Source organism: Orbicella faveolata, unplaced genomic scaffold (genome assembly GCF_042242905.1).
Source record: "Orbicella faveolata isolate gen_17 unplaced genomic scaffold, um_ofav_v1 contig_47, whole genome shotgun sequence".
Lineage (NCBI taxonomy): Eukaryota > Metazoa > Cnidaria > Anthozoa > Scleractinia > Merulinidae > Orbicella > Orbicella faveolata.
Window position 1 is genome coordinate 13,519,792 of NW_028301577.1, and position 25,955 is coordinate 13,545,746.

Consider the following 25,955-nt stretch of genomic DNA (forward strand, 5'->3'; position numbering starts at 1 on the left):
CAATCCTCATTACAAAAATCAATCAACGATCACTATCAATCAACAATCACTAATACTTTGTGCAGTTTCCGACACAAAACGGTCGAAACTTTATGCTTCGTTCTTTCTCATATCACTTGATGAAACAACTTCGCAGCTGTGTATAAATCAATGAAGCTGTTGGAAAAAGAATTTGAAAGGCCTCAAAGATACAGGTATGTGGTTCGTAACGAATAACATCGATTCGCATTCCATCGAGTTAGCCTTACAATGTTTATAACAGGGTGCTGAGACTACGCAGTACGGACTGGAAATCATCTTTGGGCTGCATTTAAACAGTGTATTTAGCTGGAAATACGGTCAAATTTGACTCCTCTCTGTACCCTGTGTTTTACTTGACTATGTTTAAGATAAGATAAAGATAAGATTCTTTATTTAACGTGGAGTTACGCTTAGCTAATCAGCTAGTTTACAGGTAATCCACGGCCCTAGTATATTCTAAAAATTAAAACTAAAAATGTATAATAATTGATCGTATAAAACTATACAGACCTATAAACGCAGAGAATTAAAAATCTAAAGAATCAAATCACAATAAATTCCGACATCAGTCAAACTTAACTAAGCGATCGAATTTTGTTGTTCACCTCATTAGTGCCCACTTTAGTCCTAATATTATTTGTTAGCTCATTCCATTTCTTTGCGGCAAAATATCTCCATGATTTGAGACCATATTTTATTTTAGTCGTGTTAATTTTCGGCAAAGAAATGATATAGTCATGTCGAACAAGATTATACTTGGATGAGGGGACTGAGGTGATAAGATCTCTAATTGCGGATGGAACTTTGTCCGATATACAATTGTTTATCGTCAACAGCATGTCCTGGATTCTTCGAGTTTCCATGGACGGGAGTTTGATTCTTTACAAGAGATCTTGGTAAGATGCACTTCTATTTCTGAGGACGCACGTTAAAACCATTTCGTTGACATTGTCGACTTTAGCAGTGTTTCTTTTTCCGCAGTGGTGCCAGACTTGGTTACAATAGTTAAAATATGGTAGTGTAAATGCGCGGTATATAGCGATTGCTTAGTTTTAGGTGGTAAAGTATTCTTCAGTCTCTTCAGAGCACTTATCTGAGCACTAACTTTGCGACAACTGCTAGACATATGATCGTCAAATTTTAATTTGTTATCAAGAACAACCTCCAGGAGACAAGTATTGTCTGTGGTTTTAATGTCAATATCAGCTAATTTAAAGTAGAGTTCGTCTTCTTTTTTGCCAAGTACCATAGCCTGGTATTTATCTGGGTTAGGTCTCATGCCATTGTGAATAAGCCATGAAGTGGCGCTCTCAAGATCGATATTAAGGTTGTTTTGAACAGCACAAACATCTTTTTTAGAACAATGAATGTTTGTATCATCTGCATAGTTGCAATTCTGCACTGCTTGATTGCGTACGCCAAGTCCTTCATGAATACATTAAATAATGTAGGTCCTAAAATAGATCCCTGTGGGACCACTCCTGACACTTCCTTCCATGTGGAGAAAGCAGCACTGAGCTCTACTCTTTGATAACGTGAGGAGAGATAGCTACGCATTAGAAATAACGCATGATCGCCTAGACCATAGAATTTTAGCGGTCACCCCAAAACGCAGACCATGCAGACTGCAGACCGCAGACCGTGCAGACTGTGCAGACCGTGCAGACCGTGCAGACCGTGCAGACTGCGCAGACTGAATACTTTTTTCCTAACGCTTGACTCACTTTTTTCGCTTTTAGTGACAAAATAGTGTTCAATATGTCCTAATGTTTGTTATTTATCCACAGGTGGCACAAACTTAACATCTGACTGTTGATTCAGGCGTTTAATAGACTTTCTATGGGAAATTCCCTTAACTGGTCCTAAATATACTAAAATCAAGCATAAAAATAAACTTCCATACATTCTGGGCGCAAATTGCGTCAATTTTTTTACGGTTTTGTGGTTTTATTTATTTTGTCCAATTTGTTGTTGTTGTTGTTGTTGTTTTTTTCGATTTTCTTAGTCTTCATTCTCCTCTCAGAACTGATTCATAAAACAAAGCAAGGACGGTGACTCTAAGCGACCTTGTCCCACAAATCGCTTTTGCTTCATAAAGCACAGAATCGACATTGGACTAGGAGTGTTTGATTCCCTCTTTCGCTTAGTTGAACATGACCGTAAGTAGACCTCGAGGAAAAAAATGCTTGCATGAAATTTTTTCGTCGAGGTTTTCTTAAGCGTCACGCACGATGGACTAAAAGCGAAAGAGGGACCACTCGTAGTCTAAATCGCCATAAAAACACAACTGCCATAAGGACAGATAAATTCACCATCGCATCAACTCATCACGGCAACCGTACTGCGCTGAGATTTTCAAATGCTATTCGGTTTTCTGTGCATCGATCTTTCCATGCGCTAGGCTTTTTTGGCGTGATCGCAGTCACACGTGCGCCAACAGCCATTTGGAATTACATTTTGTACACCACGAGTAGAAAATACACATGCTACATGTGACATTACATTACAAGTGAAGTTTATTTCTACATTTTAAAGTAGCTTTACTTGAGCATATTTAGGACTAAAGGGAGTTTCCCGTGCAAAATCTATAAGACCTATAACATATCAACAGTCACATACCACCGAGTTTGCGCGGCCTGTGGATAACAAACACTGCGATGTATAATTGTGTTTCGTTGATCGAATAGCCGTTGCCTCTTAATTGACAGATTTATTTGATGACAAGAATCGTGATTGACATAATTTATATACATCGGCGTTAGGTTATTGTGTTTCAAACCAGTTTTCAGTAGAATCGAAGTGAGAAAGAAATTATTAACCGCGCGGCCATGGGCCGAGCGCGGTTCATGGTTTACCCGTGGTTTTTTAACCGCGCGGCCATGGGCCGAGCGCGGTTCATGGTTTACCCGTGGTTTTTTTTTAACCGCGCGGCCATGGGCCGAGCGCGGTTCATGGTTTACCCGTGGTTTTTTTAACCGCGCGGCCATGGGCCGAGCGCGGTTCATGGTTTACCCGTGGTTTTTTAACCGCGCGGCCATGGGCCGAGCGCGGTTCATGGTTTACCCGTGGTTTTTTTTTTTTCGACTTCGGTGCGAGCAGACCCAAGCTTCCACTCGGCCAAATTTTGAGTCACGCAACCTGTGATGTTTACTCGCCAAGAGCTGTTGAAACAATAAATCTCATCTTTCGCGGGAATAAATTAAAAACCCAGCGCTCGTCAAAAATTATATTTTTTCACCAGAAATTTAGCTCGGAACATATACATATTTATATTTGTTTGAATCGTCGATGAAATGACCTTTTCCGGATATTTTTTCCTTCGGGGTCAACCGAAACCTCAGATTACAAAATGACGCCGAACCCACATGTTGCAAAAAAATCTCTTCAAAACCCTGACTTCGAAGCGATATAACACTTCAGCGTTAATAGCTACCACACATCGGCAGGCGGTAAATCTATTCCTTAACAATCCAGCTTTATCGTGTTAAAATTTCAGCGAAATCGAACAAAACCAGAATTAATTAGAATTTTTTTGTGACCTCACTTCCCAGACTTGTCCTGACAAAGGAAGCAACGGTCGCCCATAGCAACCGAAAAACACCAACATAACAAAGCCGACGTTTCGGCCAAAAAACTCCACAATTATCGCCTGAGAGTTTAAACTTGAATGGCAACATCTTTTTCGAACCTTTTTCAACTGATTTAGACGAAAGACTGGCCTCGGCGGGCTACAAAAACGAGAAAGAGAAAAAACAGAACAAGACAGCAGAACAAGCCGATAATATTTCATCGCGTGGCTTTCGACACGAAAACGAAAATACAGCTTACTTCTGGATAAATTCAGCCTTAGAAGCCAGCAACCGGTCCCAAATTACTTTCTGTATCCTTACAAATGTCCTGATTTCCATCTCCGAAAGATTTTGCCCCAATTTTGAGCAAATAAACATTTCGCCGGCGGCGACCGCCATTACGGTGGCTTGCATACTAAATTAGCTAACTTAACAAAATTCTCCCGAGGGGGGGGGGATACGACAAATTTGGTGAGAATCAAAAGTAACGCCAATTTTCTGTCACGTTTTCAATCTGTGGTCACTGGAGTGACCAAAATCGATACATCGGTCGGGATAGGGTTTTTTTATGACTTGTGTGACTACTTTGCTAGCCCTTTACTCGTGGAAAACACCAATCAAATTTAATCATGACTTTTAAGAAAGAAAGCTGTTGTTAATAGTGTTATTATTGTGTCGTTGATATCGTTCATGCCCATACATATCCCGAAGAAAGTTCTAGATTAAGACCATTAAGTCATCGGAGATTTGTCAACGGCTACCACTGATGGTGCAATAATACAGTTTGTGTTGATCAAGTGATGTGATGTCTACAGTAAGAAAAGAATCATCAATGACTGCTTTGGAATGTGCACTGCGTTCCGACGGTAGTGCTAAGCGAACAGTTAAATTTTAAAAGCGCGGTTATAAGATCTAACAGATCTTCTTGTTTTTTTTCGACTTCGGTGCGAGCAGACCCAAGCTTCCACTCGGCCAAATTTTGAGTCACGCAACCTGTGATGTTTACTCGCCAAAAGCTGTTGAAACAATAAATCTCATCTTTCGCGGGAATAAATTAAAAACCCAGCGCTCGTCAAAAATTATATTTTTTCACCAGAAATTTCGCTCGGAACATATACATATTTATATTTGTTTGAATCGTCGATGAAATGACCTTTTCCGGATATTTTTTCCTTCGGGGTCAACCGAAACCTCAGATTACAAAATCACGCCGAACCCACATGTTGCAAAAAAATCTCTTCAAAACCCTGACTTCGAAGCGATATAACACTTCAGCGTTAATAGCTACCACACATCGGCAGGCGGTAAATCTATTCGTTAACAATCCAACTTTATCGTGTTAAAATTTCAGCGAAATCGAACAAAACCAGAATTAATTAGAATTTTTTTGTGACCTCACTTCCCAGACTTGTCCTAACAAAGGAAGCAACGGTCGCCCATAGCAACCGAAAGACACGAACATAACAAAGCCGACGTTTCGGCCAAAAAACTCCAGAATTATCGCCTGAGAGCTTAAACTTGAATGGGAACATCTTTTTCGAACCTTTTTCAACTGATTTAGACGAAAGACTGGCCTCGGCGGGCTACAACAAAGACCAAGAGAAAAAACAGAACAAGACAGCAGAACAAGCCGATAATATTTCATCGCGTGGCTTTCGACACGAAAACGAAAATACAGCTTACTTCTGGATAAATTCAGCCTTAGAAGCCAGCAACCGGTCCCAAATTACTTTCTGTATCCTTACAAATGTCCTGATTTCCATCTCCGAAAGATTTTGCCCCAATTTTGAGCAAATAAACATTTCGCCGGCGGTGACCGCCATTACGGTGGCTTGCATACTAAATTAGCTAACTTAACAAAATTCTCCCGAGGGGGGGGGATACGACAAATTTGGTGAGAATCAAAAGTAACGCCAATTTTCTGTCACGTTTTCAATCTGTGGTCACTGGAGTGACCAAAATCGATACATCGGTCGGGATAGGGTTTTTTTATGACTTGTGTGACTACTTTGCTAGCCCTTTACTCGTGGAAAACACCAATTAAATTTAATCATGGCTTTTAAGAAAGAAAGCTGTCGTTAATAGTGTTATTATTGTGTCGTTGATATCGTTCATGCCCATACATATCCCGAAGAAAGTTCTAGATTAAGACCATTAAGTCATCGGAGATTTGTCAACGGCTACCACTGATGGTGCAATAATACAGTTTGTGTTGATCAAGTGATGTGATGTCTACAGTAAGAAAAGAATCATCAATGACTGCTTTGGAATGTGCACTGCGTTCCGACGGTAGTGCTAAGCGAACAGTTAAATTTTAAAAGCGCGGTTATAAGATCTAACAGATCTTCTTGTTTTTTTCGACTTCGGTGCGAGCAGACCCAAGCTTCCACTCGGCCAAATTTTGAGTCACGCAACCTGTGATGTTTACTCGCCAAAAGCTGTTGAAACAATAAATCTCATCTTTCGCGGGAATAAATTAAAAACCCAGCGCTCGTCAAAAATTATATTTTTTCACCAGAAATTTAGCTCGGAACATATACATATTTATATTTGTTTGAATCGTCGATGAAATGACCTTTTCCGGATATTTTTTCCTTCGGGGTCAACCGAAACCTCAGATTACAAAATCACGCCGAACCCACATGTTGCAAAAAAATCTCTTCAAAACCCTGACTTCGAAGCGATATAACACTTCAGCGTTAATAGCTACCACACATCGGCAGGCGGTAAATCTATTCGTTAACAATCCAACTTTATCGTGTTAAAATTTCAGCGAAATCGAACAAAACCAGAATTAATTAGAATTTTTTTGTGACCTCACTTCCCAGACTTGTCCTAACAAAGGAAGCAACGGTCGCCCATAGCAACCGAAAAACACCAACATAACAAAGCCGACGTTTCGGCCAAAAAACTCCAGAATTATCGCCTGAGAGCTTAAACTTGAATGGGAACATCTTTTTCGAACCTTTTTCAACTGATTTAGACGAAAGACTGGCCTCGGCGGGCTACAAAAACGACAAAGAGAAAAAACAGAACAAGACAGCAGAACAAGCCGATAATATTTCATCGCGTGGCTTTCGACACGAAAACGAAAATACAGCTTACTTCTGGATAAATTCAGCCTTAGAAGCCAGCAACCGGTCCCAAATTACTTTCTGTATCCTTACAAATGTCCTGATTTCCATCTCCGAAAGATTTTGCCCCAATTTGGAGCAAATAAACATTTCGCCGGCGGCGACCGCCATTACGGTGGCTTGCATACTAAATTAGCTAACTTAACAAAATTCTCCCGAGGGGGGGGGGGATACGACAAATTTGGTGAGAATCAAAAGTAACGCCAATTTTCTGTCACGTTTTCAATCTGTGGTCACTGGAGTGACCAAAATCGATACATCGGTCGGGATAGGGTTTTTTTATGACTTGTGTGACTACTTTGCTAGCCCTTTACTCGTGGAAAACACCAATCAAATTTAATCATGACTTTTAAGAAAGAAAGCTGTTGTTAATAGTGTTATTATTGTGTCGTTGATATCGTTCATGCCCATACATATCCCGAAGAAAGTTCTAGATTAAGACCATTAAGTCATCGGAGATTTGTCAAAGGCTACCACTGATGGTGCAATAATACAGTTTGTGTTGATCAAGTGATGTGATGTCTACAGTAAGAAAAGAATCATCAATGACTGCTTTGGAATGTGCACTGCGTTCCGACGGTAGTGCTAAGCGAACAGTTAAATTTTAAAAGCGCGGTTATAAGATCTAACAGATCTTCTTGTTTTTCGACTTCGGTGCGAGCAGACCCAAGCTTCCACTCGGCCAAATTTTGAGTCACGCAACCTGTGATGTTTACTCGCCAAAAGCTGTTGAAACAATAAATCTCATCTTTCGCGGGAATAAATTAAAAACCCAGCGCTCGTCAAAAATTATATTTTTTCACCAGAAATTTAGCTCGGAACATATACATATTTATATTTGTTTGAATCGTCGATGAAATGACCTTTTCCGGATATTTTTTCCTTCGGGGTCAACCGAAACCTCAGATTACAAAATCACGCCGAACCCACATGTTGCAAAAAAATCTCTTCAAAACCCTGACTTCGAAGCGATATAACACTTCAGCGTTAATAGCTACCACACATCGGCAGGCGGTAAATCTATTCGTTAACAATCCAGCTTTATCGTGTTAAAATTTCAGCGAAATCGAACAAAACCAGAATTAATTAGAATTTTTTTGTGACCTCACTTCCCAGACTTGTCCTAACAAAGGAAGCAACGGTCGCCCATAGCAACCGAGAAACACCAACATAACAAAGCCGACGTTTCGGCCAAAAAACTCCACAATTATCGCCTGAGAGTTTAAACTTGGATGGGAACATCTTTTTCGAACCTTTTTCAACTGATTTAGTCGAAAGACTGGCCTCGGCGGGCTACAAAAACGACAAAGAGAAAAAACAGAACAAGACAGCAGAACAAGCCGATAATATTTCATCGCGTGCCTTTCGACACGAAAACGAAAATACAGCTTACTTCTGGATAAATTCAGCCTTAGAAGCCAGCAACCGGTCCCAAATTACTTTCTGTATCCTTACAAATGTCCTGATTTCCATCTCCGAAAGATTTTGCCCCAATTTTGAGCAAATAAACATTTCGCCGGCGGCGACCGCCATTACGGTGGCTTGCATACTAAATTAGCTAACTTAACAAAATTCTCCCGAGGGGGGGGATACGACAAATTTGGTGAGAATCAAAAGTAACGCCAATTTTCTGTCACGTTTTCAATCTGTGGTCACTGGATTGACCAAAATCGATACATCGGTCGGGATAGGGTTTTTTTATGACTTGTGTGACTACTTTGCTAGCCCTTTACCCGTGGAAAACACCAATTAAATTTAATCATGACTTTTAAGAAAGAAAGCTGTTGTTAATAGTGTTATTATTGTGTCGTTGATATCGTTCATGCCCATACATATCCCGAAGAAAGTTCTAGATTAAGACCATTAAGTCATCGGAGATTTGTCAACGGCTACCACTGATGGTGCAATAATACAGTTTGTGTTGATCAAGTGATGTGATGTCTACAGTAAGAAAAGAATCATCAATGACTGCTTTGGAATGTGCACTGCGTTCCGACGGTAGTGCTAAGCGAACAGTTAAATTTTAAAAGCGCGGTTATAAGATCTAACAGATCTTCTTGTTTTTTTTCGACTTCGGTGCGAGCAGACCCAAGCTTCCACTCGGCCAAATTTTGAGTCACGCAACCTGTGATGTTTACTCGCCAAAAGCTGTTGAAACAATAAATCTCATCTTTCGCGGGAATAAATTAAAAACCCAGCGCTCGTCAAAAATTATATTTTTTCACCAGAAATTTAGCTCGGAACATATACATATTTATATTTGTTTGAATCGTCGATGAAATGACCTTTTCCGGATATTTTTTCCTTCGGGGTCAACCGAAACCTCAGATTACAAAATCACGCCGAACCCACATGTTGCAAAAAAATCTCTTCAAAACCCTGACTTCGAAGCGATATAACACTTCAGCGTTAATAGCTACCACACATCGGCAGGCGGTAAATCTATTCGTTAACAATCCAACTTTATCGTGTTAAAATTTCAGCGAAATCGAACAAAACCAGAATTAATTGGAATTTTTTTGTGACCTCACTTCCCAGACTTGTCCTAACAAAGGAAGCAACAGTCACCCATAGCAACCGAGAAACACCAACATAACAAAGCCGACGTTTCGGCCAAACAACTCCACAATTATCGCCTGAGAGTTTAAACTTGGATGGGAACATCTTTTTCGAACCTTTTTCAACTGATTTAGACGAAAGACTGGCCTCGGCGGGCTACAAAAACGACAAAGAGAAAAAACAGAACAAGACAGCAGAACAAGCCGATAATATTTCATCGCGTGCCTTTCGACACGAAAACGAAAATACAGCTTACTTCTGGATAAATTCAGCCTTAGAAGCCAGCAACCGGTCCCAAATTACTTTCTGTATCCTTACAAATGTCCTGATTTCCATCTCCGAAAGATTTTGCCCCAATTTTGAGCAAATAAACATTTCGCCGGCGGCGACCGCCATTACGGTGGCTTGCATACTAAATTAGCTAACTTAACAAAATTCTCCCGAGGGGGGGGATACGACAAATTTGGTGAGAATCAAAAGTAACGCCAATTTTCTGTCACGTTTTCAATCTGTGGTCACTGGAGTGACCAAAATCGATACATCGGTCCGGATGGGTTTTTTTTATGACTTGTGTGACTACTTTGCTAGCCCTTTACTCGTGGAAAACACCAATTAAATTTAATCATGACTTTTAAGAAAGAAAGCTGTTGTTAATAGTATTATTATTGTGTCGTTGATATCGTTCATGCCCATACATATCCCGAAGAAAGTTCTAGATTAAGACCATTAAGTCATCGGAGATTTGTCAAAGGCTACCACTGATGGTGCAATAATACAGTTTGTGTTGATCAAGTGATGTGATGTCTACAGTAAGAAAAGAATCATCAATGACTGCTTTGGAATGTGCACTGCGTTCCGACGGTAGTGCTAAGCGAACAGTTAAATTTTAAAAGCGCGGTTATAAGATCTAACAGATCTTCTTGTTTTAGTTCGTCTGTTAAATCCGCTTACCTGGAGAATCTGTCTGTTAAACCCACTCACCTGGAGAATCTGTTGGAGACTCTGCTAACCCATAAAGTGCGACTGTTGTAACTATCCGCCACAGAAAGACGTGGAAATTCAAGTTTTCTGAATTTCGCTACGAGATAAAGATTTATTCGCGTTTGTTCTGATTGTGAATAATAAATGTATTTCTTTTAGGCCGAATAATAGTTATTAAACCTTGGTTTGATATCATGCGGTTTGTGGTGGTCTTTTGAGCTAAACAGTTCCATGTGCAACAAATTGAACAGAACCAAAAAATATGCGAGTCAAAAGTAAATGCAAAAGCAAGAATAAGAAAAAAAAAAGTACTCAGTCTGCACAGTCTACATGGTCTGCACGGTCTGCGGTCTGCGGTCTGCGGTCTGCATGGTCTGCGTTTTGGGGTGACGGAATTTCAGTTTCTCCAAAATAAGATCGTGTGCTAAACAGTCAAGAACCTTGCTCAAATCAATGGCTATCGTATCAATGATATTATGTTTGTCTAAATCTTCGTTCCATTGTTCGGTTAGTGAGAGAAGTGCTGTAGGGCGGCCGTAATATTTTCTGTATCCGAACATGTACTTCTGAGATGTTTTTCCAAAGTGATCAGCCAGTTGTTGATATAGAATGTGTTCAAAGATCGTGGATAACGCTGGAAGGACAGTGATAGGTCTAAAATTCACTTTTTCTAGCTGCGATGTATTATGACAGATTTCCTTTCTTGTATAGTTTGAAAGCAACATAATGATATGGAATCGAAGAAGGTCAAGAAGAGGAAGGAAGTGTTTCCTGTTGAAGTCACCGCTGTGGCTTCGTGTTGTTATAGCTGGTTGGCTTTCGTTTTCTGCTGTATTTGGTTTTTATCTGACCAACTCAGCTTTCCTACAACATCCAGACACCGTAAGTTACAGAGGACACGTTAAATTGAAACTTCCCGATACTTTTGCATTCCAACAGTCTGAGAAACCTCAATCTGGAATAGCAACCAGGAGAAATTTGATAATCATTGCTCATGGCCGTTCGGGATCTTCGCTCACGGGAGACATTTTCAATCATCACCCCGATGTGTTTTACCTGTACGAACCATTGCAGACCGTGGAAAGAACTCGTAAAAACTTCAAATTAGATTACAACAGCCTTGTACAGAAGTTCTTGACCAATATACTGCATTGCGATTTCAGCGAGCCGATCTTCCTCGCCGACATCGACAGATATTACCGCAGACCGCTTCACCCCCGCATCAGTCAAGCTATTGCCTCACCGCCTCTTTGCCCTTACAACATGTCAGACCCGAGATGGGATTTCAAGCTTTGCCCAAAAATGACAAGAGAAACACTTGGAAACGCGTGCAAAAATGAGTACAAACTTACTGTTATAAAAATTCTCATGAAGCGCCTGGTTGACAAAAGTTTAGAAAAGACTTTATCTGCTTGCGATTCTCAAGACATAAACTGCAAAATTGTGTTGTTGATAAGGGATCCTCGTGCAGTGATTCCTTCCTCTTTGAGTGTAAACTTCTACAAAGAGGAGGGCGGAACTGCCAAGCTTGGAACAAGAATGTTTAGCTACAAGTTATGTAAAGAGACGGAAGAAAGTTTACACTTCCTTAAAAATCTCCCTGCTTGGATCCGAAGACAAGTACAAGTTTTAAGATACGAAGACTTGGCAATGAATCCTTTGGAAGAAATGAGACATTTGTACAAGTTTGCTGGACTGTCTGTTTTAAAGAGAATCACGACTTGGTTGAATGAAAGCACTCATCCAACCAAAAACAGATCAAACATGAAAATAAAAGGAAGTCCCGCTGCGTTTACTGTAGACGATGCACAAGCCGCCATTAATCGGTGGAGATGGAAAGTGCATCCTTACGAAATATCTATTATCGAGCACTACTGCAAGCATGTGATGCAGTTAATGGGGTACAGACCTGTGGACACATCACACGAACTGCAAGCAAACATTTCAATTCCTCTTGTTAACGATGATTATGAAGCGAAGAATTGGTGACATGACTGACGACTGTTTTTCACACTAGTGATGACGTAGCATGGACGGATCCGTGCACTGTAGTATGTCTGTGCATCTTGTTTCTGGAGTCACCCGCTGACCGTGAACTACAATGTAGTGTGTGGTGTTTTGGTTATGATATGGTAATCCGAATCCGAGTTTTGAATTCTTCGGCGTTGTGATTCTTACGTCTCACTCGATGAAGAGGGAATAAGCTGGCAGTGCGGTCGTGGATGTGAGCGGCCTCACTTTTTTGCCTAATTTGTTTGTAGTCGCCTCTTGATGTCTGACAGCTGGCCTGGACGCATTGAAGACATTGAATATTGCTAAATGAAGTTCGTTTCAGAGTTCCGCACAAGACGATAAATATGACATTTTATTATCAAAGTGCATCGTCGTCGTATTACCTTGGGCTCGGTTCTGGGTTATTACTTGTATGAAGTAGTTCAGTTCCCAGGCATAACTCCGGGCGCGATTGCTCTTGCAGTTATGGCAGTATCCACCCTACGCCGAAATTTGAAAAACGGTATTTTCACTCTGAAAACGCATCAAAGGTTTCTCGTCCACACTACGCCGGAGAAATTTGAAAACTAATAATCACCGGTCAGTTCGGATTTGTGTTTGCCGAAAACTCTGGCAGGGAAATCACAGGATTAAAGTCACGTCACCGTTTTCGACAAAATCCGTTTTCACAATGTTTTCGGTAGACACCTAAACGTAAAGCCAGAGTTTTCAAATTCCTCCGGTTTCAAGAGGAAGGTTTGAAGGTTTGAAGGTTTTCGAAAAGCTCCGTTTTCGTGACGGATTAGTGTGGACGGTAGGCCTAACCGTAGAAATAAAGCTGCGTTTTCAAATTCCTCCGGCGTAGTGTGGACGGACCATAAAATGAAAAACTAAAACGTCCTGGGAACAAGAAACCACCGAGTTATCGCCACGTGTCTCCTGACTCGTCTCAAGTCTCTTTTCAGTGTCTTAAAATTTTCTCGCTGGGAACTAGTCAGTTTGTAATGTTCCAAGTCAGGCTGCATGTTATAGACACGGAGCACCTTAATGTGAGGACTAAACCGACAACTAGGAACCTATGGTCCACTCTTTGTGGCTACAGGAAACAAACGAACAGACAAGTTAAACACATCTTTTATTATTTGCTCAAATCCGCTTTGAAAGATGAACTGAAGTGGAAATGACCAGAAATGAATTTAGTCAGTAACATCGATTTTAACTAAAATAAGATTATACTTAGATCACTACCTCTGACTGTTCGGTTTGATCATAGGCGTACGGGCACCTTCGGACTTTGGGGGGCGGTGACCTTATTGCCCGAAAAAAATAACACAACGACCGAAAACGTGAGTGTTGTTCAAACGCACTTAAATCGCAGTAAAAACAAAAACGTTCACAACTTTCAAGTCTACTATGAAACTGTTATCATTCCAAAAAGTTATTTTGAAACCTCGCATACTCTATGATCTCGATCGACAGCCTAGTAAAATCAGACACGTATAAAAGAAACAGTTAATTCTTCTTCGTAGAAAAAGTTCAAGAAAATTTTAAAACGGCTCTTTGTGGAGCCATTCAGAAAGGCTCTTTTCAGAGCCACCGCATAAACAAGTCTTGGTCTTTGTTTGCTCTGATTCTTTTGTCATTGTTTTGTTGATGGAAATAACATCTATCTCGTGGATTTCCACGATAGACATTTAAACGTTATATGGCTTTTCCAAAACAGAATACCTGGATCCTTACATCATTTGACCTTAACCCTTTGAACCCGAATTACGCATATAAAGAAAAATCTCTCCTTTTAGTAAAAAAAGCTTTCTTAGCAAAACTTAGGCTTATTTAACGTCATGGCAGTTAAAACAACCTGACTAAACGGTTATAAACGGTATTTTTTGGCAAAAGTTTGGTATTTTACAAGGCAAAAGACTGAGAAAGTAGCGTACAAGCGTGGCCTTGACAGCCTTTTAGAATGTTTTCTCCCGAGTACTTTTGCCCGAATCATCAGCGTTTTGCCCGAAAAATTTCAAAAATTTCTAAACCTGGGGGCGGGGCGGGGGGACTGCGGCCTCCTCCGCCCTCCCGGCCCGTACGCCTATGGATTTGATGATCTTGCTGTTCAAGTAATCTTACTTTCTTTACCGTGATTTCAGTTAACTTAATTCTTCTCTATGTTTGCGCCGCCATATCGCAATGGAACTTGCCTTGGTAGTTCTAAAGGACACGCAGCCATGCACAGGCTTTGAATGTCGGGTCTGTAGATGTAATAAACAAGTTACAGTGGCAACTGAAGCTTTCACGTATTAGAACCTATCGACAGTCTCTTTTCTCCGTGTAAAATGCCATTTCCATTTACTTCTGAATTTCTCCACTGCAAGGCAAGGAAGATCGGTTTTCCAAGATAGAGCGAAGGTAATCTTCCATCACACGTTGGACTGAAAAAGAAAGATATTTCTAATCAAAAAATATGAGGGGCTCTGGAGAGGGAGGGTGGGAATTGTCGGGGGAACTTAAGGGGATATATTGGTCCATATTGGTAACTTGACAAACTTTAACAAGACTTCGAATTCTGAAAATGAGCCCTAAGTGATTGATGACAGAAGGCAAGCTATTCGACGAAATTCAAAGCTCTCCAAACAATCTCTACAGTCACTGTACAGTGGCGGAAGGTTTGCAGCATTGCAAAGGTCATGGATTAGTATAGCGTTAAACGGTGAATTTCTTTTAAGGCTGTCTTAGCCACTGTTTAGTTGCTATTTCACCAATATCTCTTTCTCTACAAGTGACTCACCATTTTTGTTTCCAACTCCTACAGCGAGACTCAGCGCAGTATGACCTTCATTGTTTGTTGCTGTTAAGTCTGCTCCGTGTTCTAAGTAAATATTGATAATAATTAATATTATCTATTTGCTGATATAGGAAATAAACCGTTCTACAGTCGAACATACCCACAATGGCCACCTTAAGGACAGAGGAAAGTGGCCGTTGTAAAGAAGTGCCCGTTATGAGGAGTTCGGGGTGTAATATGACACCTGTTTCTTTTTGGAGGCCGTGACATTTTCATTTTTAACAAAATGCTTCTTGTAGAGTATACTGAAATACGTAACAATCAAAATATATCAATAAAACAGAAACAGAAACCAACGACAGGCGGTAGGGATCAAGTTTCCTGACCTTTTACAATAACAAAATGGGGTTTTGTATACAGCGTTCGTTAACTGGCTGTTGTCGAGAGGGCAGTCAGAGTGGACGCCCTTTATTGGCCATTGCCTTTGTGGAGAGGTGGCCACTGCAGAGAGGTTAAAGTAAGATCAAATGTATGAGCGTGACTGTATAATGAACGTCTGAATCAAACTTTGGTCCCCTTCAATCAAAAACTCCTGGATCCGTCCATGTACAGGCATTTTCACAAGCAGCATTAAGAGGTAACTGCATGTAATTTGCAAGCTAAATAACATGTACCTAGGATAACTGTGATGAAAAAACAAGTAAAACAGATGCAGTGCAACTTGCACAACCTCAGAAAGATTAAACTTGATTAGACCCTGCTTGAACCAGATATCTCAGTTTTTATTGGCTAAAGCAACTAATTGCAAGTATTTCTCAGCTAGACCATAATAGAAACACTAATGAATAGGTGAACCACTTCCAATGTTTGAGCACATGACATGTTTACCTACCTAGTAGAAGTTTGACTACCTGTGGATAGCCATTATAAGCTGCATACATAAGTGGTGTACCTCCTTCCTGTTTACAGAATTTAGTTGCACGGTAAACATTCAAACTCTTATAATGTTGTAATACGGATTTACTACATTTAGCAACTACAATCGAACATCCGGTTACAACCACCTCTGGTAAGTGACCAGTTTTCCAAAATACCAAAAGTTTCTAAGTCAAATCATTATATTTGGAACCTCTTGTATACGACCATCTCTCATAAGCAAGTGCGACCACTTTAAGAGCTAAAAGTTTGAAATTTTCTTTTGTTTTTAACCTTCCATAAGCGACTACTTAACAGATAATAAAGTGGAAATTGGATAATAAGATGTTGTAACATTATCGCATTCCTGGATAGTACAAGAGATGAAAATGTCTCAATGGGAAATACTGTATTTTTTTTTCTCGAAAAATTGACTTTTGACATGAATAAAACAGTTAAAACATGGAGTAAGTCTCTGCAGTTACCATATGCTAACGAGACAAAATTTTCTCCCAATATGGTCCAGGCTCTCACAAGTGCCCACCTCTCGTAAACGACCACATAGGCTTGACATTTTGGACGGTGGCTTACGGGAGGTTCGACTGTATTAACTACTTTTTATGATTAAAGTATTGGTAATGATCAAAGATTTAACACAGCACTTTTAAATCAAAGAAACCAAGTTAAAAGACAGGTTTAACTCATTTTTGCAACCAGTGTTTCTGCAAAGAAAATGGGTAGCTCAGTTATTTTTAAAATGGCTAAATCATTCATTTTTAAAATTTAAATTGTGTGATGTAAAATAAAAATACCAGTTAAAATATGCCACGATTATGTGGATACAGTCAAACTGAATGTTCTTTGAGGGGAACTCTACAGGTGAAAATAATATTACTCTATATATGGTTAGCAGGTTAACCAACAGACTGAAAAAGATGTGCGACAGGTTCAAATTTGCTCCACAAGTTGTAGTTTACAAGTTCACTTTTTATAAATAGTGAACTTAGATCAACTGGTCTCTAATTTCTTGCAGTCTGTTAATATACTTGACCATAGGATATGCTTGTCGACCTTTACTTTTAACAAAGTGGAAAGTCTAGTACTCCAATACCCAGAGTCCATTAGGTCACTTTCAATTTGGAAATTGATTAAAAATCCAACCCTATACAATGGCAAATGACCCATGGCTTAATATGTACCCCTCGTGCAGACAACATACTTCAAATGGCATAAATTGTAAAGCCCATTTCACGCTATTGCATATAATACGTACCGCATTTGCAACATCAGGATCAGCTCCATATTCCAACAATTGTTCCACAGCATCCAGCTGGCCTTGACAAGCAGCAAATGAGAGTGCTGTCTCTCCAGTGGGACTACATAAAGTGGCATCTGCACCGCTCTTAAGCAGTACTGTTATTGTTGCTTTCTAAAATACCAAATTGAGCTTGATCAGTCATAAAAATTATTATATTATTATACACTGGAGTAATTCATGCTTATAACTGGGCTAACAATGTGAACAAGCAAGATGAGACCAATCCTGCACTGTGATTAGCTACCCTAGCAGGCAACATGGAGCTTTCTTGCCCACACCAAATTACCTGTTGCAGTGGCAGGGGGGGGGGGGGTTGTTTTGCTTGCCCTGCCGGCTTTTCTTCCTGCTATGACTTCTTCTTTTATAACCCAAAATAAGGGGGGACCTGGGCCCCCTGGGCAATAACCAATATAATTACAGTATTTATTTCCCTACAAGATTTCCCTATAAGGTACATGTAAGCTATTTTTTCGGAAATTTGAACTTGATTGGGAAAAAAATTTCAAAGAAACGGGATGGCCTTATGGCCACGAGTTTGATCGATTTTTCTCTGTCTAGGTTGTTCCACTGTCCTAACCTGTCTGTGAGCTGCTGCCCAAGCAAGGGGTGTCAGCCCTGTCTTATCCACAGTATTAACATCTGTTCCTGCAGGAAAAAAAACTCACTTATTTACCAGATATGGCAGATTATTGAAGTTGAAAGTCTATGAACCAGACTCTGGCCTGAGGGCAGGGAGTGGAGGACTGGGTGAGATCCACATCTCATGCCCACTTATTTGGACAGACCAATCTCTCATGCATAGCTAAAAAAAATGTTTTTAAATGACGCATTCCTGCTTAACTTGAACCAATGAAAGATAAATAATTAAAAGTTTATGATGAGTACACTTCCCATATGTGTTGCCACTTTTCAAGAGAAAAGTGCTGACAATAGCATTATTTTGGTGATTGAAGCACTTCTCTAGACTGAGACTAGAAATGTTCAAACCATCTTCGCAAATCTTCACAAATATGCCTCAGAAATCTTAGCCTCTGTACATCTGTCTCCTCCCCTCAAAAAAATCTCTGATTCTTTTGAGGGAGGGGGCAGCTGTACATAGGCTATGGAGATCTTTGGATGTCTTCGGATACATTTTGACCTCTGGTTGTCTTTAAAAGTCCTGGCACTACAAAGAAAAAAATTTGGTGTCTTTGACTCAGAAAAAGATGGCGGTTATATCATCATAGGTAACAACTGTGAAATGCATACCAATTACTTTCATTACTTACCACTTGTAGATACCTGATCGAGATACAACACTTTAACCATTGGCATGTACCAGTCATTCTCAAAAAAATTATATTAAAACACACCTTTGTCAATCTCTTCCTTTATCTTTGCAATTTCACCCTGGGCTGCCAAGAAATGTAGAGAGGGGTCTGAAAACATCAAATGCAGTCCAATTAGACTTCAAAGAACTTAGGTTGCTACAATAGCTCTGACCTTTTTTGTGGTTGACAGGACCAAACACTAAAGCTACCTTATCAGATTGCTGTATTACTCACCTAGATCAGGTAAAGTTTCTACTCAGCTGCCTCTCCCACAGCTTGTGAAAAGTAAAGCCTTGGAGCCTTGGCTCATAGCTGCCGAAGCTGATCCTGGTTTCTGTAGCATGAAGTGGCTAGGAGTATTATTACTCCCCCTGAATGAGATGCTAGTCCATCGCAGGTCACTCCCGCAATTTGTTAGGTTACCCCAACAATTCGCCGGTACCCATTTATACTCCTGGGTGGAGAGAGGCACTGTGAGGGTTGAGTGTCTTGCCCAAGAACACAACACAGTGTCCCTGGCCAGGACTGACAAACCCAAACCACTCAATTCAGGGATGAGCACACTAACCATGAGGCCACTGCACCTCCACAACTTGTGAGAAAAGTGCTAAATATTTGTCCCTCTTACACCCTATGGGTGGATACTGGCTATACTGGCAAATTTTTAAGCTAACCTTACAAAATACTGAGAGAATAACCTGTGCAAGGTTAATAGGGAGCTTTCCAACAGTAAGGGCATTCTAGCAATATTTCTTAATTGCTAAGTTATTCTTCACACAGGTACCAGCACTGAGTAGCTGTCACATTTCTCCAATTTCAAAATCCCCCCTGATTGTGTCTCAAAATCACGTCTGAATGCTTCATTCATAAACTCCTGAATGACAGCAAACAATTTTGAGCAGTAACATTGTGTTGTTCATTATGATCACATAATTTATACAAGAAAATCTTATCAAGCTTACATTGTGCAGCAGTATCACCATTGCTGAGACTCTCCTTTACTTCTTGCTCTAACTACAAATGTACAAGTAAACAAACATGTCAGATGGATGAAGAAAATAATTAAAACAATTATTTTGAAGAACTTTGCGATAGAAAACTTAAAAAGATAAACTGTCTTAAAAAAAGGAAGTTCAAGAAGTGCTCAAGGTATGTAGCTTAAGCATGTTCGTGCAAAAATTTCATGCATTTTGCAAACAATTCAAACTTCTAATCGATAGATTTTCTTCATTTTTTTGCTAAATGTAGCAAATTGGTAGAGAAAATGACCCACCAGAAGAAAACTACAATCGTGGACAAAAGTCCTTGGGACACTTATGTAATGTAACGGATTATCTGTGTTTTAGAACTGAAGTATGAAGAAAACGCTGCTATATCCTTTGTAAACGGTTTGCTGTCCTCCCTCCCCCCCCAACACAATGTTGAAAATCAGGTGAAATTGCACGTACTAGTTTTCAACATTGTATGGGGGGTGGGGGGCGAGGTTAGGCAGGTGAAGTTGTATTCGCGCCTGGCGTGTACGCAAAAGCGCCAAAAGTGCCAATTTGTCCCAAGACTTTTGTCCGTGATTGTCTGAATTTCAGTTCAGAAATAAAATGTCACTTTTCAGCGGTTTTCCACAGTCTAAATGTGTTTTCTCTCGACTCTGTGAATAGATCGTAATACAAAGATTATTTTTGAGCTATTTTATGGTTTATTTAAGCTCATGTTTTTTTTCTTTTCAATTTTTCCCAACACAAACGCGTGGCGTAAATCGGAATTTGTTCTATCTCATACTCGTGCGTGCGGTATTTGAAAGGACACACATGGTTAACGCTCAAGGTAGCAACGAGCATAAGGCACCATAGATTATTGTGCATATGACAAGAATTTCTGTCAAACAGCGAGTAAAAGTCTGTTTTATTTTTTTGAAGGAAAACGGAAGGTTTTCACCCCAGGAAGTCGCGCAGAAATGTCATATCTCGAAGTCATCTGTATCATGAATATGATACATGCAGTGAGCGGGCATTGTAAACTATAATTTGGTCAAAAGGGTACCGAACCAAATAGTAGCAAGTTGTTTCCCGCCAGTGGAAGTCATTTTTTTAGTTATTTACGAAACAATATTGTGTGACATTTTTTTAGTGTTGTGGACACTCCTTATTTGCATAACTCAACAGTTCTCAGTAACAGTACTCACTTTAAAACCTTAAAATGTACCTACTTATTTCCGAAAGCTCACATTTAAGACATGTCGAAGTGAAATGTGTTTGGTAATCGATCTTTCTACACCTTTATAGCTAGTAAAAACTTAATTTTGAGCTCTGCAAGCACAGTACTCACTTTCCATCTGTTAAGAATTGTTTAAAGTCAATTCTTCCATACTGAATCAAGTGAGTACCGTTGTATTTACTACCAGTGTGCTGTGACATGACTTTTGTGAAGTAATTTCGAAACAGTACCATAAATCTCATGTTGAAAAGTAGTTTCGCTGGTTTTCTTACTTAGTTGATACTTAACATTGACGAAACACTGTTTTTCTTCGCCACTGAGTACTGTGCGACGACCAATAAACGGTGACGTCACTACAAAGAGCATAGCGCCTCAGTATACTTAAACACGCTATAATAACTGTTAAGATGATCACTAAGATTGAATTAAATACCAAATTTGTCGCTTAAGTACTTGAAGTATCTGCAAAACTGTACATCATAATGTAAACAATTCGTTACGGATCCAAATCAAGCGACGCCGTTATCACTGCCATCACATACAAAAGTTTCTAGATTGTTTGAGATCAACACCCTTCCCAATCGGTCCAAAACCACTTAAAAATACGGAAAAGCTGTGGAAAAGTTCTTAGAAATGCCTTTCTTATCTCAGATGTTCACATTCTTGGGTTCTAAATGCATTTAGGGTTAAAAAAAACATGCTGATTGTGCATATTTTCACGAGACGCGAAAATCAGACTATCGTGGACAAAAGTCCTTGGGAAACTTATGTAATGTAAAGGATTATCTGTGTTTTGGAACTGAAGTATGAAGAAAACGCTGCTATATCCTTTGTAAACGGTTTGCTGTCCTCCCTCCCCCCCAACACAATGTTGAAAATCAGGTGAAATTGCATGTACGAGTTTTCAACATTGTATAGGGGGTGGGGGGCAAGGTTAGGCAGGTGAAGTTGTATTCGCGCCTGGCGTGTACGCAAAAGCGCCAAAAGCGCCAATTTGTCCCAAGACTTTTGTCCATTATTGTAGGAGTCACCGAATGTCCAAGATTGTTAAATCCAGGTAAAGCTATGAGCAATGGCCATCTGCCCTATAATGTGCTTGATGCATGATGTGGCATGTGAATTTGCGTGCACAGTAAGATTGATGCGCAGAAACAATTAGCGGAAACGTCCTTAAGTCAGTATGTATTTTGTGCAGGTTGCACCTGCCCAAAGATCTTCTGCATCATGGATAATAATTTGCTTTCAGCATTTTGACAATATTTCCTTAATACATTTCAATTTTGCACATGTTTTGAATGAACTTTATGTACATGGACTGTACTTGGGTATTTAGGTGGTGTGTGTACCTTCCTACAAGTGTCAGGGCATACTGAAAACAGGACAACCATACTGGAACAGGGCAACCTTAGCACTAAAGAGCTGGGTATATGATGGAATTTGGACGCATGACAAGTAGTAAATCTGAGACTAGCTGAGATGCTGAGATCTAGCTTTGTTTGAAAATCCAAAACTGAAACTTGATCAAGCTTGATAATTTTAGACTCAGAGACAGAAAGAAACACACAAAAATCAAACAGGTCATCACAAATTAAAGAATTAAATCTAAGATTCTGAGATCTGATCAAACATTTCTGGGACCCAGAAGTTTCTAGATACCTCACTACTTGTCACTATTCAGTTCATTGCAGACCCAGAAAACAACAATTTAAGTTAATAGGGTCTGCTAAATCTGCAAGCCAGCGAGCCATGCGAGTCATGCGAGTCATGCGAGTCATGCGAGCCATTTTTGCAAGTATTTTTTTTTTTTCAATTGGTCTAGGAGGTCGTCGACTTTTCACCAAGAAACATAGATCTCGCGCCCGACTATCACTAAACTATCGCTATAAACCGCCCGCCCACCATCCTGAAAGTGGAGATGACCCTGGGAACAAGTATAACCTTGCTCCCAGGGTACTCTCTCTTTCCCTGGGAAATTAATTTTAAATTTAGCTACAAAAGTGCCTACAATTGAAATATTCCCAAAAGAAAATCCTAATCTTGCTTCGGTTACCAGAACTATTGCTGGTGCAGCAAATATGAAAAATGCTCTAAACATCTGTACATCATGCCAAGTCTTGCGTCATAGTAATGGCTGCCCTAAGTGTGACGAATGTTTTTCTTTGTTTCACATTTTTGTTTTTTGGAGAAAATTTTGTCTATTCAAATCGCCCAGGATCCGCAAAAAATAAAACCAATGCGTCAAAAATTTATTAAGGTTCAAGACTAAAGTAAAGAAAATTTTCTGAGAGAAACGTACGGCTCCACCGCCCCACCGCTACTCGAATGGGTAGGTGAATGGTATCCATTGGCACCTCTCATTCATTGATATCCACGTTGAAAATCATCCAAGAAAAAAGAGAACAGTACTTCAGGGCAACTCCGTGAATTGGCGTCAAGAATGGTGAGTGAATCGCGTAATTTTAACAGGTTCACTCTTTAGTGAATCAGAGTTATCAAAACTTTGTCGGTTGGCTGACTGCTGCATGTGGTTGTCTCTTCCCTTAGAATTTAATATTGCAAGAATTTAATATTGTGATCTTATTCATTTTGTTCCGTTGCTCTTGTTCTTGTTCTCATGTGAATATAAATGTAACAAATAAAAAAACCTTAACATTTGTTCTAGGGCTCACATGACTCTCATGACTCGCATGGCTCGCATGGCTCGACCTGGCTCACCCTTTGGCTTGCATGGCTCGCTGGCTCGCAGGTTTATAAAACTCAAGTTCATACCTGCTTGTATTGCCCATATACATGTATTTCCCCTGCTGCTAGCAGCAGTTCACATCTCTTGTATTTCACATAGTAGGGTTTTGATGGTTATTTTTATTAATCCATCAATGAGATATTTACAAATTTTGAACTTAAAATTTGGCCTGTGACTACCCAGACAGACAGAGAGGTGCAGACGAGGGTATATAGCAGGACACACCTTTACACCAGTAGTTAATTCCTTTGTGGAAGAAGACCTTGAGCCTCTCTTGACTGAAGCAGGGAGACCAGACTGAGGAAAATTAGCTTCTGCATGGGAAAGAACATGGCAAGTATTAAATTACACAAATGCTTGAAACAGACAGCACGAAATCATACAGGTTATCAAAAAACACATTTTGAATTGCTTCAAGAAATACATCATTTTTTATTGAGCGTATGCTAAATGAATTAAGCTTAATTAAGGTGGCTTACTCAGAGACTCAGTAGTGCGCACTATGATTGTCTGCCAGACGTCAGTATTAATTGCACGTGCAAAAATGATGCAAGTAACCCTAAGAAGAAACTAAAACCACTCAAGCACTTCAGTATACGTAGCAATAGTTTCAAACTCCATTCAAACATGTGTTTAAGCCCAGGGATAAAAAAGTGTGACAAAAAAGTTTGATAAACAACAAGTAAAAGAGCTCTAATTTACTTTTGCTTTCTCCCACGTGATACATGGCGTCAAATGAGCGCATGCTTGATTAAATAAAGGGCATGCACAATATTCAATTCTCATCCAAGGCTGTAAGAGCCAGTCTTTGATCCAGGACTGCTCAAAACCCTACCATACAACCCATGATGAAATTTTCACAGTTGATTTGTAGGGGTGAATCACGTTTGGAACCAAAATTTTAAAAAAAACCCTGTAAGACCGGTAAATTTTGAGAAAAACAGACTTAACCTACTAGTGCCCAGTCTCTCCTTAGGTACCCGGTCGTTCATTTTGGCTATTTGTTGGCGTTTCACATAGAATCATGTTAATGGTAAATGACTTAAACAAACAGTAAAGAGAGAAAGGAAAAAAAATCTTGGAACATTTTTCAAAAGAGTTAGAAGTTGGGCTGTTATAATCCATCAAAACTGTAGTAAGCCACCTTAAGTAATTTTTCAAGATTTCAAGAACATTTCAATGCAACAAGTTGTTGGAATTTCTAATGCGACAAGTGTTTTCTACAGGGGTTTGAATTTTTAGTAATCAGTTATTACATGTTAATCGATAATAAACAGTTAACTAACATATATCCTGTGTCCAGGTAGATACATAGCTCGTATGTAGAATCAAACTAGGAGTCTCATTCATCGTAGTTCATATCCGTCACCACGTGGTTTTGATTTCTGTCTCACCTTTTCCTAACACTGCGGCCACCTCCTGATCGGGTTCCAGGTGGCTAGCTAGCTGATCTTGGGGCTCTCCTTGCGACTCTTGATTCCCTAACATTGTGTTTCAAGCTTTCAATCGATTCACAGAACACAAGTTCGCGAAATCTATTCGTCAACAAAGTTCATCAAAACAAACGATGAGTCTCGTTCCAGTCCTAACCGAGCAGAGAAAGAAAGTGACTATAAAATGTTTAAGCAAGCAACCGGAACGATGATCCTGCTGGTATACGTTGGATCAATAGTGATCTAATCGGCTTTACATATAAAATGAAGAATACAAAAGCAAAAACCGACACAACGTAGAATGATTTTTTGAAGGTGTACTATATTTCGGCTGGCCAAACCAGCGTTCTTCAGGTACATAGAGGATATTACACGGTAGCTCGAAGATATGAATTTTATGTTCTCGTGGCAAGAACAATATCTCACGAGTTCGCTTCGCTCACTCGTGAGATATTGTTCTTGCCACGAGAACATAAAATTCATATCTTCGAGCCAACGTGTAATGTTCTTTTTATTATATGGAGAAACCAATTCAACAAAAGCAAACGGCGGGAATCGTGCCGTCATTGAACGATACGACACTCACAAAGGTGACATACGGAAAATACGCCACTCGGGTCTCGGATGAAGTGGCGTATGGAATCTACGAGTGGTTTAGTTCCCAGTAAAACACTCTTCTCCATATAATAAAATGGAAGATTTTACATTGGTGCGTATTTTTATGTAGCCGATATTTACGTAATACCGGAAATACGCAAAAGTAATAGATAGTGTAAATTGAAGATAAGCATACGGTAAAATAAAATAACATGATAAAAGAACATAATAAAAGAAAACAAATGGAAACAATTAATATGTTTCTTCGCGGATGTTCAGACCATTAGGATCAATTGTTCTGCCTTTTTGTGAAAGAAAGAAAGAAAGAAAGAAAGAAAGAAAGAAAGAAAGAAAGTGAAAGAAAGTGACCTTTAGCTCGAGACGTTATGA

The 25,955-nt window shown here is 39.7% G+C and overlaps 2 protein-coding genes across 3 annotated transcripts; one reads left to right on the top strand and one right to left on the bottom strand.

The window, feature by feature from the left end:
• On the top strand, positions 1–14,537 carry LOC110054321 (carbohydrate sulfotransferase 4-like). 2 transcript variants are annotated; one of them, XM_089279255.1, is made up of 3 exons: positions 1–194; positions 858–917; positions 10,976–14,537. In XM_089279255.1, exon 3 carries the CDS (start codon positions 10,991–10,993, stop codon positions 12,251–12,253), a length of 1,263 nt encoding a protein of 420 aa, XP_089135381.1. In that variant the 5' UTR covers positions 1–194; positions 858–917; positions 10,976–10,990; the 3' UTR covers positions 12,254–14,537. The 2 variants fall into 2 exon arrangements, with proteins under 2 accessions (XP_089135381.1, XP_089135380.1); XM_089279254.1 differs by lacking the exon at positions 858–917.
• Positions 13,375–25,313, bottom strand: LOC110054322 (uncharacterized). The gene is made up of 9 exons (XM_020760705.2): positions 24,930–25,313; positions 23,761–23,849; positions 19,544–19,595; positions 18,624–18,689; positions 17,849–17,916; positions 17,227–17,382; positions 15,931–15,997; positions 15,042–15,122; positions 13,375–14,685 (listed from the first exon to the last, which is right to left on the bottom strand). The coding sequence occupies exons 1-9, from the start codon at positions 25,021–25,023 to the stop codon at positions 14,603–14,605; spliced, it is 756 nt and encodes a 251-aa protein (XP_020616364.1). The 5' UTR covers positions 25,024–25,313; the 3' UTR covers positions 13,375–14,602.
• Between the last annotated feature and the right edge of the window lie 642 nt (positions 25,314–25,955).